The 13,544-nt window shown below is 44.6% G+C and overlaps 2 protein-coding genes across 3 annotated transcripts in view; both read right to left on the bottom strand.

The window, feature by feature from the left end:
- ANKFY1 (ankyrin repeat and FYVE domain containing 1) overlaps positions 1–9,994 on the bottom strand; it is a 28,906-nt gene extending 18,912 nt beyond the window's left edge. The window contains 7 exon segments of the mRNA XM_042442570.1: positions 808–1,012; positions 1,815–1,980; positions 3,069–3,218; positions 5,816–5,939; positions 7,040–7,175; positions 9,416–9,534; positions 9,981–9,994. Coding sequence (XP_042298504.1) covers positions 808–1,012; positions 1,815–1,980; positions 3,069–3,218; positions 5,816–5,939; positions 7,040–7,175; positions 9,416–9,534; positions 9,981–9,994 — 914 coding nt within the window.
- Positions 1–13,544, bottom strand: part of UBE2G1 (ubiquitin conjugating enzyme E2 G1) — a 554,317-nt gene that overhangs the window by 486,906 nt on the left and 53,867 nt on the right. The gene's annotated exons all lie outside the window — the stretch shown is intronic.

Below are 13,544 nucleotides of genomic sequence, written 5' to 3'. Positions count from 1 at the left end.
GCCTAGTAGAGTATTCTCTCTAGAGATCTCTAGGTCCTCCGGTGCAACTCTGTGGTCAACGTCCGACAGACACTGACCATAGAACTGCCCTGGAGGAGCTACAAAGGCCTAGTAGAGTATTCTGTCTAGGGATCTCTAAGTCTTTCCGTGCAACTTTTAGTTAAAGTTGACCATAGAGTTGCACTGGAGGACCTTGATATTCCTAGAGAGAACATATTAATCAAATCCATGAATAATCAAATCCACAAACATCAAAGGTGCAAATATGAGTGTACATGCTTTTGTATGAAGAAGGTACCAGGTTAAATACCAGCATCCCTCTCCATTTCCCTCTTCAGTTAAAAAGGTTGGTGGGGAAGTAATCTGCCTAAACACCTTGAAGATGCTTTGTTAATTAAAATAGGCAAAACTATACTAGTGGTTCCTTTCCCAGATGATTGGTCTCCAACGTCTACAATCCCTTAATATTGGCCATACACGGCAGAGGTTTCTGGGATTTGAAATCCAACAACATCTGGAGAGCCAAGGTTGGAAAGCTACGTAACCAATCACTTGATAATGTATGGAGAGAGCTTGGAAAAGTTACTCTTTTGGTCTACAACTGCTGGAATTCTGCAACCAGCACAGTCACTAGCCATGCAGGCTGAAGGTCACTGGAAGATTTCTTAACCTAGAAAAACCACTTTTCCAAGCTCTGTCTATAGGATAGCTTCATACCCTGAAGTTGACACGACAAAGCAGCACAACAAAGAAATGAACAGGCAAAGGAACGCAAAAACACAGGAGGAGCAGTCACCCAGCAGTCACCTTCCTTGGCTGTCCTGCATGTTTGGATTGGCCCCTGCCTTTAAGAGGGACTCTGCAATCCGCGCCATCTCCACCATGGTATCCGGCTTGTGCTTCTTGGGGTTGTAAGATGCCACTATGTGCAGTGGCGTCTCCTGGTCTCCCAGTGTCGCAGCATTCACCCGGGCACCGTTTTTAATCAGGAAATTAGCAGCAAACGTATCTCCTTTTGGCAAAGGAAAGGGGAAGAGTATAAGAAAGAGACATGGATGAAACACTTTCTTTACAGCTGAAGAATTAAATCCTGAAAGTGCAACCTGGTACTGTCTGGCATCTGCCCAGGGACTCTTAACTTAAGCAGAATAAAGTCATCTAGGTTAGAACAGCATTGAGTGAGCTTTCATAATTGAATAAGGACACACCTGAAAAGAGCCTTCTCTTTGGTTGAAACTACACATTTAGTGATAGAATCATAGAATCATAGAGTTGGAAGAGACCCCAAAAAGGGCCATCCAGTCCAACCCCCTGCCATGCAGGAAATCACAATCAAAGCATCCCCGACAGATGGCCATCCAGTCTCTGCTTGAAGACAAATACCTACAAACCTGTTGCAGCAAAGGAGTAGGAGGCACAAGAAAAAAAGGACCTAGAAACTGTAGTGCATGCACTGGTAACCTCACGACTCGATTTCTGCAATGCACTCTACATAGGACTACCCTTGTACCTAGTCCAGAAACTACAGTTAGTACAAAACATGGCAGCCAGGCTGATCATTGGTAAAACTAGAAGTGGTCATATTGGACCGCCAATGGATTCTCCTTAGTTATGAAGCATTGTTCTACTATGAAATGGCGGACAGAGTGATTAGGACCGACCTGTTGTGAATTAGAATGTAGGTATAGGATTCCACAGACACACATATGCGAACACACTCTGAACAACACGGCCCTTTAGAAATGTTAATGTGGGCCCCTATGAGATGTGAAATATTTCTGCATCCCTGTGCAAACATATTTTTGGGTCCTCACCCCTCTTAACAGCTTTATGCAACAGGCTCCAGCCCTTCTTGTCCACCATGTCAATGTCGGCCTTGGAATTCACCAGGGTGGTGGCAATGCTTTCCAGTCTTCGAGAAAGTGCCAGGTCTAAAGCAAGGTCTCCGTTGTGATCCAGTTCATTTAATTTCCCAGGCAGCTGCAAGAACAGAATTAGAGGACCACTGTTAGATGCTGCGATAACACCCATCGGCAGATCAGTCCCAGCACCAGGCAGATCAAGCTGGGAGTCTTAGAACCTCAGGCAGCAGAACAACTGGGGAAAGCCTTGAAGAACTGTTGTGGGTGAAGAGTAAAGAGAACAGGGCTACATCTTGGAAACATACTACATTTCTCAAGCTCCAGCTTTCAAAATTCTCCAGCCAGCATGGCAAGTCACTACGGCAGGTGGGGAATTCTGAGAATCATAGCCTCCAAAAATGAACACACTTTGGTACGACATATAGCAGCTTAGCACAGGACACATCTCTAGGAATCACTAGGTCCTCCGGTGCAACTCTGTGGTCAATGTCTGACAGACATTGACCATAGAACTGCGTTGGAGGAGCTACAAAGGCCTAGTAGAGCATTCTCTCTAGGGATCTCTAGGTCTTTCAGTCCAACTCTGTGGTCAACATCCGACAGACACTGACCATAGAACTGCGTTGGAGGAGCTACAAAGGCCTAGTAGAGTATTCTCTCTAGGGATCTCTAGGTCTTTCAGTGCAACTCTGTGGCCAACGTCCGACAGACACTGACCATAGAACTGCGCTGGAGGAGCTACAAAGGACAAGTAGAGTATTCTCTCTAGGGATCTCTAGGTCTTTCAGTGCAACTCTGTGGTCAACGTCCGACAGACACTGACCATAGAACTGCGCTGGAGGAGCTACAAAGGCCTAGTAGAGTATTCTCTTTAGGGATCTCTAGGTCTTTCAGTGCAACTTTTAGTTAAAGTTGACCATAGAGTTGCTCTGGAGGACCTAGATATTCCTAGAGAGAACATATTAACCAAATCTGTGAATAATCAAATCAAATCCGTAAATATCAAAGCCACAAATATGGAGGAATAAGAGTAATTACCAATTTTCAGGTTTCAAATTAGAAGTATTACCAAAAGAACGGCAAGCTTATGATTTCCATGGCTTGCATGTCCCTTTTTAAAAGTCACAGCACGGAAACATAAATATTTCCCAAATTCAATTTTTGCAAGACATGGGAAGGCAAGAAACGAGAGCATCTCAACTTTACCTGTGAATCCATTTCAATAAGGTAGAGAAAGACAACATCTTCTCTTTCTACTTTAATAGCCTTGTGCAAGGGGAACTCTGTTTTGGATTTGATCATTTTATACAAAAGCTGAGCGCTCATGCTGCTGAAGTCTTCCTTCCTCAGGTCATCCTGGGGGGAAAAAAAGAAGAGATGGATAGAGGACAGTAGAAAGATAGGAAGATCACACACCAGATGGATAGACTTAAACAAAGAGGACAAGGCCTTAAGTCTGCAGAAACTGAATAGGGGTTTTGAGGATAGGGTGTCTTGATGTTTCATTCACAGGGTTTCGAGAGGTTGAAGTCAACTTGAGGACCGTCAACAACAACGATTCAAGCAACTACTTGGAGAATATCAAAGTGAATGAAAAAATCATTCTGACAAAACCATTTTTGGATAATGCAGTGTCCTCTGAAATACACACACACACACTGAACCAAGTTTTACAGAAACAAGTATGTTAGCTCCAAGACAGGTAACTTTCTAGCACTCTGAAAGGAACTATAGGGCCCAAACAGACAGGCCAAAATAAAGCTGCTTCGGGTCACTTTGGAAGTATGCTGTTTAAATGATGCACGCATCTTAAGAGGCCAGATACTGCGCCAAAGCTGCACTCTAGTCCTTAGGACTGGAGCATGGCTTTGGTGTGGCTTCTGGACTCTTAGGGTGCATGCAGCATGTAAACAGCATACCTCCAAAGTGACTTGAAGCAACTTTATTTGGGCCTGTCTGTACGGGCATATCATCTCCTTTCATTCACAAGAGCAGCTTCTGACTGTGGCAGGACTGCAACTCCCATGAGCTCTGGTCAGTGGAGAGAGGGACAAAGGAATTACAGTCTAAGACCATTTGAAAGGTCACAGTTGCTCACCCCAGCATTTGGAGGATATGTGCTGAAGACCATGCACACTACAGTTTTGTAAACAAGGCTTTCCAAAGGGCATCATAGATCACAGTAAGTGAAGTATCCTCCCACGTGTTACTTTCCCAAACTGCAAATACTATTCAGAGATACTAAATATACAGAGAATCTCTAATAAGGCACTTTTCTCTCACACACTGAAATGTTTTCAACAGAAAAGAAAGCACTTTTGAGAACAGAGCTGTGATTTGATAATTATAGGACAGAAATCTCCTGTTCATAGAATCACAGAATTGGAAGAGACCCCAAGAAGGGCCATCCAGTCCAACCCCATTCTGCCATGCAGGAATTCTCAATCAAAGCATCCCCGACAGAAGGCCATCCAGCCTCTGTTTAAAGACCTCCAAGGAAGGAGACTCTATCACTCTCCAATGAAATGTCTTCTACTGTCTAACAGCCCTTACTGTCAGCAAGTTCCTCCTAATGTTGAGGCGGAATCTTTTTTCTTGGAGCTTGCATCCTTTGTTCCAAGTCCTACGCGCGTTACAGATGAGCTGAAGGGGTGTATTAGGTTTAGGAAGGGTCGTGGTAGGGTCCGAGTCCATACAAAATGGCGGCGCCCGTCCACACGGGGGCCTCCATTTTGACATTGCGGACGCTTAGTGTCCGGATGTCGCGTGGCAGAAGTGACACAACGAGTGCACGACTAGCGCCTCATGGCGCCACTTCCGGGCCACAGAAAGAAGTGCCATTTCGGCGCTTCTTTCTTGCTGCGCCCGGGAACTGTGCGGTTTGGCCACTGCGGTTCCCGGATGCAGCAACCAGCGGCGGTGCGAGAGCGCCCGTTTTGGGCAGTCTGTAACGTGTCCTCGTCTCTGAAGCAGCAGAAAACAAGCTTACTCCTTCCTCAATATGACATCCCTTTAAGTATTTAAATAGGGCTATCATATCACTTCTAAACCTGCTCTTCTCCCGGTTAAAATTCCCCAGCTCACTAAGTCATTCCTCATAAGGCATGGTTTCCAGACCATTCACCATTTTAATCGCCCTCCTTTGGACACGCTCCAGTTTCTCAACATCCTTTTGGAATTGTGGTGCCCAGAACTGGACACAGCATTATACCTGGTGTGTCCTGACCAAAGCAGAATAGAGTGGCACTATTACTTCCCTTGATCTAGACACTATACTTTTATTGATGCAGCCTAAAATTACATTGGCCTTTTAAGCTGCAGCATCGCACTGTTGACTCATGTTCAACTTGTGGTCTACTTGGGACTCCCAGATCCATTTCACACGTATAAATCTCGTTCAACCAGGTGCCGCCCATCCTATATCTATGCATTTCATTTTTCTGCCCTAAGTGCAGTACCTTACATTTCTCTGTGTTGAAATTCATTTTGTTAGCTTCTGTTGCTGGTGCTATGAAATCCCATTTTAAGTACACACACACACACACACACACACACACACACCAAGTAGTCCAAAAAAGAAATGCCAGGACCAGATGTAAAGACAAAACCTCCTTGCCTAGGGAAGCCTAATACATCTGTGAGAAAGCTTGGCTTAAACATCTACTCCCTGACTTGATTTCCACATGTAACATGGTTTCTGGTTTTACCTATAACGCACTGCAAGCATACAATTCCCATTCTGAGTTATGAAGTGGTACAACTCTTTTGTGTGTAGCAAAAAATTAAACATGCAGATCACTCAAAGCAGCTCTGCATTTCCCAATGAACCTTTACCTTATAAACATGAAAAAATACATTTTAGCAGTTATAAATAAGTGTGCTAGATCTTTATAAATATTGTCCCCTTGAAGCATCATAGACTCATAGTGTTGGAAGAGACTCTCAGTGCTCACCCAGTGACTAGCAATGATCTCAGCACAGTAGTTCATTAAAGTGCTAGCGTTCAGTTCCTCGGCCGTTTGATAGAAGCGGATACAGTTCCTGACATTTACGAGGGACATGACTCCTTTTTCACACCTACCAAGAGAGAGAGAGAGAGGGACAGAGAGAGAGAAAACATGACCAAAAGTCAGGGATTTAGATATCTTCAGTGATGGCAATAGACAAAAACAACAGACATGGGGAGGAAGACATCTCATGGGGGAAAAGACCCGCTACAGCCGAAGTTTTTCCCAAAAGAAACTTGGCCTGGCTTAACTTTCCAGGGAGAATTTTCTATCCCATATCTCTGATTGTTGTATTATCACTTCCACAATGGATAAATCAGTTTGAGGTATTCTAGAAACATAAAGTTGGAAGAGACCGCAAGGGCCATCCAGTCCAACCCCATTCTGCCATGCAGGAAATCTAAATCAAAACATCCCCGACAGATGGCCACCCAGCCTCTGTTTGAAGACCTCCAAGGAAGGAGATTCCACTACTGCATACCATGCAGCTGCGGACAAGTCTACATAGGGACCACCAAATGCAGTGTGCAAACAAGAATCAAGGAACACGAGAGACACTGCAGACTGGGTCAGCCAGAAAAATCAGCAGTAGCAGAATATGTCACAAACCATCCTGGGCATAAAATACTGTTTGAAAACACTGAAGTTCTGGACCATGCCAACCACTACCATGTCAGGATGCACAGGGAAGCCACTGAAATCCTCAGCTCCTTAAGTCATTCCTCATAAGACATGGTTTCCAGACCCTTCACCATTTTAGTCTTCCTCCTTTGGACACATGGCTCCAGTTTCTCAATGTCCTTTTTGAATTGTGGTGCCCAGAACTGGACACAATATTCCAGGTGGAGTCTGACCAGAGCAGAATATAGTGGCACTATTACTTCCCTTGGTCTAGACACTATACTCTTATTGATGCAGCCTAAAATCGCATTGGCCTTTTTAGCTGCCGCATCGCACTGTTGACTCATGTTCAACTTGTGGTCTACTTGGGACTCCCAGATCCATTTCACACATATAAATCTCATTCAGCCAGGTGTCCCCCATCCTATATCTGTTCATTTCATTTATCCGCCCTAAGTGCAGTACCTTGCATTTCTCCGTGTTGAAATTCATTTTGTTAGCTCCTCTGGCTAACTATATACCGACACAACAGCTGACTCAAAGGCTCACCTTTCCCTAAGAAGCTGTAGTTGAAACTTGTTTGCTAGCTTCATCAGCTCTGTCAGGAACACATCATCTTCCCTCAGCTCCAGCTCATCTGTGTAGATCCAACGCAACATTGCCATGGTCACCTCGGGGTCAGCATCTGCTGGAAGAACTTGAGATATTTTATCCCTATTATGCTTGCAACTGCCACCCTTAATTAATCAATATCAACTGGGTAAATCCCAGTCAAATTCTATCCCATACGTCATGCCATCCAACCCCACACTTTTCCCCAAAGTATAGCATAAGCATAAGGAGAAAAGAGTTAACCATATGAAGGCACTTGCTGGTAGGTCAGTTTAAAGGATGAAAGCCCTGAGCTGCTATTTTAAGGAATAAATAAAGAAAATGTGAAGTCAAATCATAGATTCATAGGATGATAGAATTCGAAGAGACCCCAAGGGCCATCCAATCTAACCCCATTCTGCCATGCAGGAACTCTCAATCAAAGCACCACCAAGAGATGGCCATCCAGCCACTGTTTAAAAATCTCCACCATTCTCCAAGGCAACATCTTCCACTATTAAACAGCTCTTACTGTCAGGACGGTGTTCCTAATACTGAGGTGAAATCTCTTTTCCTGTAACTTGCACCCATTGCTCCAGTTAGTATTCTCTGGAGCAGCAGAAAACAAGCTTGCTTCCTCCTCAATATGACACCCTTCAAATACTTAAACAGGGTTATCATATCACCTCTTAGCCATCTCTTCTCCAGGCTAAACATCCCCAGCTCCCTAAGTCTCTCCTCATAGAGCTTCCTGGTTTCCAGACCCTTCACCATTTTGGTTGCCCTCCTCTGCTTCTCAACATTCTTTTTGAATTGTGGTGCCCAGAACTGGACCCATTATTTGGTCAGGTGAGGCTTGACCAAAGTGGAACAGAGTGGTTCCATTGCTTCCCTCGATCTAGACAAAGCTCTTCTTGTCTTACCTGCTTCTGGCTAAATGACAAATGGCCGCTTAGAAGTTGTATTGCACACACTATGTGCAAATGTAACTTGGGGAACAAAATAATCACTCAAGCAATCCTTACCAATCCTCAAAAGTGTTGTAACCTTTTCTGTCCCCATATCCTAAATAACATAGGCCTGTTACAGACTGCCAAAATAAAGCTGCTTCAGGTCTCTTTGGAGGTATGTTGTTTAAATGATGTATCGGTCCTAAGAGTCCGGAGGTTGCGCCAAAGCCACACTCCATTCCTAAGCACTGCAGGGCAGCTTTGGTGCCGCTTCCGGACTCTTAGGATGCATGCATCATTTAAACCGCATACCTCCAAAGAGACCCCAAGCAGCTTTATTTTGGCAGTCTGGAACAGGCCATAGTATCTGATATAATATGTATATCTTTCTTAAACTTAACAAAGCTGAGACTATTTAAATTTCTTGTATTGTTGTATTTCAAAAAGTTTTCCAAGAGACAGAAACATCTGGACTGCAATATTTGATTATTTAAAAAATGGAAGCTACACCAAGGATACAATCTTATATCTGGTTTTCTCCACTGAACCCAACAGGATTTGCTCCTGTTTTTAATACCATTGTGGCTTTCATTGCCTTTTACATTTTTGTATCAGCCATTCTTTCCACTGCATTATTGTGAGCTGCCGTGGGTCCCAAAGGTGGAAGAACCGCAAGGTATAAAATAATAAGCAAATGAACACAGCGCAAATATGGCAAATATAGCGGGATTCAACCAATTCCTCAAAGGGCTTATTTTTCCATGCCAATCTAAATAGCTATATTGTTATTGTGCAATACACACACAACTGTAAACAGCGGTGTTGTTAAATATTTTGCTCCGGTTTACGACCAATCCATCTTGGTCAACTTGATTCAATTTCATCCCAATATTCAGATTTGTTAGGAAAGAAATGCGCATGCTGCCAAGGTCTGGGGGCGGAGGGGTCTCAAAAAGGCTGGCTTTGCAACAGTTACATGGCATTTCTACAGATGCTGCTTTGACAGAGCGGCACCCAAGACAAAAAGAATAAACCAGGCCGCTTCAGACAGCTTTGTTTCCTCGCTGTGTCAGGCTGCCACTCAAGAAAGATGAACAGACCCTCACACTTCACCTCCGCATCATTAAAACGAAAGAGGGATGGGCCCACCAAGTGAACCAGCACTAAACAGTGCGCTCTCAAAGGCCTTTAGCATGTTCTGGAGACAAAAGCTTGATAATTAACGGATTAAGTGCCTCTTTTTTTGCAGGCAGGGCACCTCCTCCTTTAGACTAAGCAGCAGCCCTCTGCCCAAGGAACCTTTCCTCTTTTCACTGCTCCTCTAAAGGCAATGAAAGCGTCCCCCTCTCCTCGCACACACACACAGCATCAGTCAAAAACCAACCCGACAGATCCAGCTCTTCGGTTGACACCAGGTTGGCCAGGCTCCATGTCTCGCTGCGGGCGGCCAAGACGAATTTGTGAGCACAGATGCGCTTGCCTCCAACCTTTATCTTCAGGTCACTGGAGAAACAAAAGAGACATACTCAAACCTAGGCTTTAGATGGCTTTATTAACTCAGCATTACTGCAATGATATTCAGGACATATGTTGTGTTCTCACTCCCCTTTTGCATATTCTTCAGTCTCTGAATAATCCCTGAGAGCCCAAAGAAACTTCCAGGCTTTGACGAATGAGAAAAACATGCACACATGCAGGTTGCATGCTCTGTGGATATAGCTGGGAAATGTCAAATGAGGATGAATAAAGGCAAGTGACGACAGCTTAGGTCAGTGATGGTGAGCCTTTTAGAGGCCAAGTGCCCAAAGTGCAACCCAAAACCCACTTATTGATTGCAAAGTGCCATTTTCCTCTGGCTTTCTAGTAACAAACTCTGGCAAGCTCTGTGCTGGGGCGACGGCACATGTGCCCAAAGAGAGGGCTCTGAGTGCCACCTCTGGCACGCCTGCCATAGGTTCGCCATCACTGGCTTAGGTCATGGACTTATAGGACTTAGGTCTAGACCAGTCTCTTCCAACTCTATCCTTCTATGAATCTGAAAAACTATATAATAATAATAATAATTTTTATTTATATCCCGCCTTTCCAATTGCATGATCAAGGCAGCTTACAAGACAAGAAACAATAAAATACAGATAAAGCATCACAATATAAAAAGTTTAAAAACATCATTACTAGGGGTAGGAACGGGAATCTATACAAATCAGAATTCACTAGGGGCAAGAAAAAGACAATATATTGCACTAATCCGGGGTCGAAAAACAAGAACAAGGAGCAGAGAAAGAACACTATTACCTAGAGTGAAAAAGCCAGCTGGAATAGATGCTTTTTTAATTGTTTCTTAAAAGAAGCTAAAGATGCAGAGGAACGGAGCTCTATAGGGAGCTTATTCCACAATGAGGGGGCGGCGATAGTAAAAGCCCTCTGTGAGGTCCTCACCAAATGGGATTTAGGGACCTCTAACAAATTGGTCCCAGATGTTCTGAGTGTGCAGGGCGGATTGTATGGGGAGAGACGGTCCTCCAAGTACCCTGGGCCCAAGCCATTTAGGGCTTTATAGGTCAAAACCAACACCTTGTATTGAGCTCGGAAGCGAATGGGTAGCCAGTGGAGATCTTTTAAAATAGGTGTTATGTGGTCTGTCCTGGAGCTACCAGCGACCAGTCTGGCTGCCATATTCTGCACCAATTGAAGCTTCCGGGTTTGGTACAAGGGTTGCCCCATGTAGAGCGCATTGCAGAAGTCCAATCGAGAGGTTACCAAAGCATGTACAACAGTTTCAAGGTCCCGACGGCCCAGGTAGGGGCGCAGCTGGCGTATCAGCCAAAGCTGATAACAAGCACTCCTGACCGTCGCGTCCACCTGGGATGTCAGATGAAGCGACGAATCAAGGAGTACTCCCAAGCTGCGCACCGAGTCCCTCAAGGGGAGCGTGACCCCATTCAGGACAGGCTGACAAATCTCACCACCCGGAACCGAGGGACCTATCACCAGTACTTCCGTTTTCCCTGGATTCACACTGAGTTTGTTCTCCCTCATCCAGCCCATTACCGACGCCAAGCAGGCATCGAGAGGAGAGATGCCATCCTTAGTTACTGCATCAGTCGGAGACACAGAGAAAATTATTTGGGTGTCATCAGCATACTGATAACACCGCGCCCCGTGTCTCTGGATGATCTCTCCCAGCGGTTTCATGTAGATGTTAAAAAGCATAGGAGATAAAATCACTCCCTGAGGGACACCGGATGTAAGTGCCCTCTTATCGGAGCGACAATCCCCCAGCTCCACCATCTGGAATCTACCCGAGAGGTAGGACCGGAACCACTGCAAAGCAGTGCCCCCGATACCCAACTCCCCCAGGCATTCCAGAAGGATACCATGGTCGATGGTATCGAAAGCTGCCGAGATGTCCAAGAGCACTAACAGGGACACGCTTCCCCTGTCCATGCTCAGACGGAGGTCATCAACTAAGGCGACCATGGCAGTCTCAACTCCATAGCCCGCCCGGAAGCCAGTTTGAAATGGGTCCAGAAAATCGGTGTCATCCAAGATCGATTGAAGCTGGAAGGCGACTGCTCTCTCGATCACCTTCCCCAAAAAAGGTAGCAGCGAGATGGGCCGATAGTTGTTATGAATCAGGGGGTCTAAGGAGGGTTTCTTTCCATACAAATCTGCAAGGGTCCTAGGATTTTCTGGGGAAGGCTTTGTCTTGGTCCAAGCACTGGTGAGGACACAAGAGAGAGCCTTCTTGGTGGCTGCTCTCATCCTATGGAAGTCCCTTCCACAGGAGGCTAGACAGTTTGGTGTTTTGTTTTGTTTTGTTTAATCTAGGGCTCAGTCCAATACTGGAACAGACCCACTGAAAACAATGGGCCTTTTTAATCATGTCCCATTGCACATGTCCCACTCATTTCAGTGAGTCTACTTCCATTTGGACTAACATTGGATTTAGCATTTAGTCAGATAGATTGTTTTAAAATGCACACATATACATTGAGCACTCCACATTCGTTGGGCTTCCGGACACAGGACCCTGTGAAAGTGGGAAAACAGAAAATAAAAAACACTTTTTTTCACCCTCTCTAGGAAGGTCTAGTCCTCCAACACAACTCTATGATCAACAACTGCTCTAAGGTGACCACAGAATTCTGCTGGAGGACCTAACAAGGTCTAAAGAGGTGTTCTCTAGGCTTTCCAATGCAACTTCTAGTGGACGTTGACCACAAAGCTGCACTGCAGGTCTTAGAGATTTTGAGAAAGAACATATTAATCCAATCTGTCAATAATCAAATCTGCAAAAATCAAAGCTGCCAATATGGAGGGCTCTGTACATGCGCCACCTATGAGAAACAAAGACGCCAAGTATCATCAGAATATGCATGCACATATGCTCTTCTTAAACTCCTTCTGGAACCTATGTGTATATTAGCTATGAACAAATGAATGTGCTTCTGGCTCCAGAAATATTATTACAATCAGATGGGGGAGTCCCTAGGGCAAATTTTCACAACTGTGGTGGGCTACATTATGCTATTTCATGATCTAAAATCAAAATGCTTCCAGATGCAACTTCCTGGTTCATCCAGGGATTTTCAATGGGGCTTAAGGAGTTTTGCCATGATCCAGAGGTTTCTTGGAAACCTCTGTCCAGCCAATGTCTGAAGCTAAATGCTATTTACTAGAGGGTTTGTTTAGTTTGATCTTTTTATTCAAGACTCCTAGGCAATGTCCAAGTTCACACACTGGAGGAGATCCAAAAGCAAAGTGTTCAGGAGCTGAAAGTCTTCCTTATATTTCATCACTGCACATCAAGTAATGGTTGTCACTAAATTTGTCATCGACCCCAGGATGAGAGGAGCTGCAGTTCAGCAGAAGTGAAACACAAACAACTCAGTTCCATCAAGCAGAACCGGATGAAGAAATTGGGCATTGCGCACCAACTGAACAGCATGAGCAACATTTTCTCTGAAAATTAACCCTTCTCCTTCCAAAAGAGTAAGAACGCACACACAAAAAGTGTGGGACTTTCTGGAGGTCAAGGATCTTTACCTAAAATAATTATTTAACGTCAAACCAGGATAACTATTTTAACTAACAAAAGAAAGGACCTTTGGCTGCCTCAGCGTCATGGCAGTATGAGTTTCATACTGGAGGTCTTCAAACAGAGGCTGGATGGCCATCTGTCAATGGGGATGCTTTGATTTGGATTTCCTGCATGGCAGAATGGGATTGGACTGGATGGCCCTTGCGGTCACTTCCAACTCTATGATTCTATGATTCTATGCAATAAACATATAACCAACAGCATATTGTCTTGACAAGGGGCATTATTTATGACTCTCAATCATCCCCAAACATACACTGGGCCTGGACCTAATCCCTTGACGTAAGGGATTTAGCAGAGAGCACATTTTCATCCTACAGGAAAATACAGCATTTTGGAAGAACTGGCTGGATTTCACTTAACATCCTACCTTGAAACTTTGTCTCTGCATACTGGTAAATAATTTAAG

The sequence above is a fragment of the Sceloporus undulatus genome, chromosome 11 (genome assembly GCF_019175285.1).
Source record: "Sceloporus undulatus isolate JIND9_A2432 ecotype Alabama chromosome 11, SceUnd_v1.1, whole genome shotgun sequence".
NCBI classification, from domain to species: domain Eukaryota; kingdom Metazoa; phylum Chordata; class Lepidosauria; order Squamata; family Phrynosomatidae; genus Sceloporus; species Sceloporus undulatus.
This window is presented reverse-complemented; position numbering and strand designations above follow the sequence as displayed.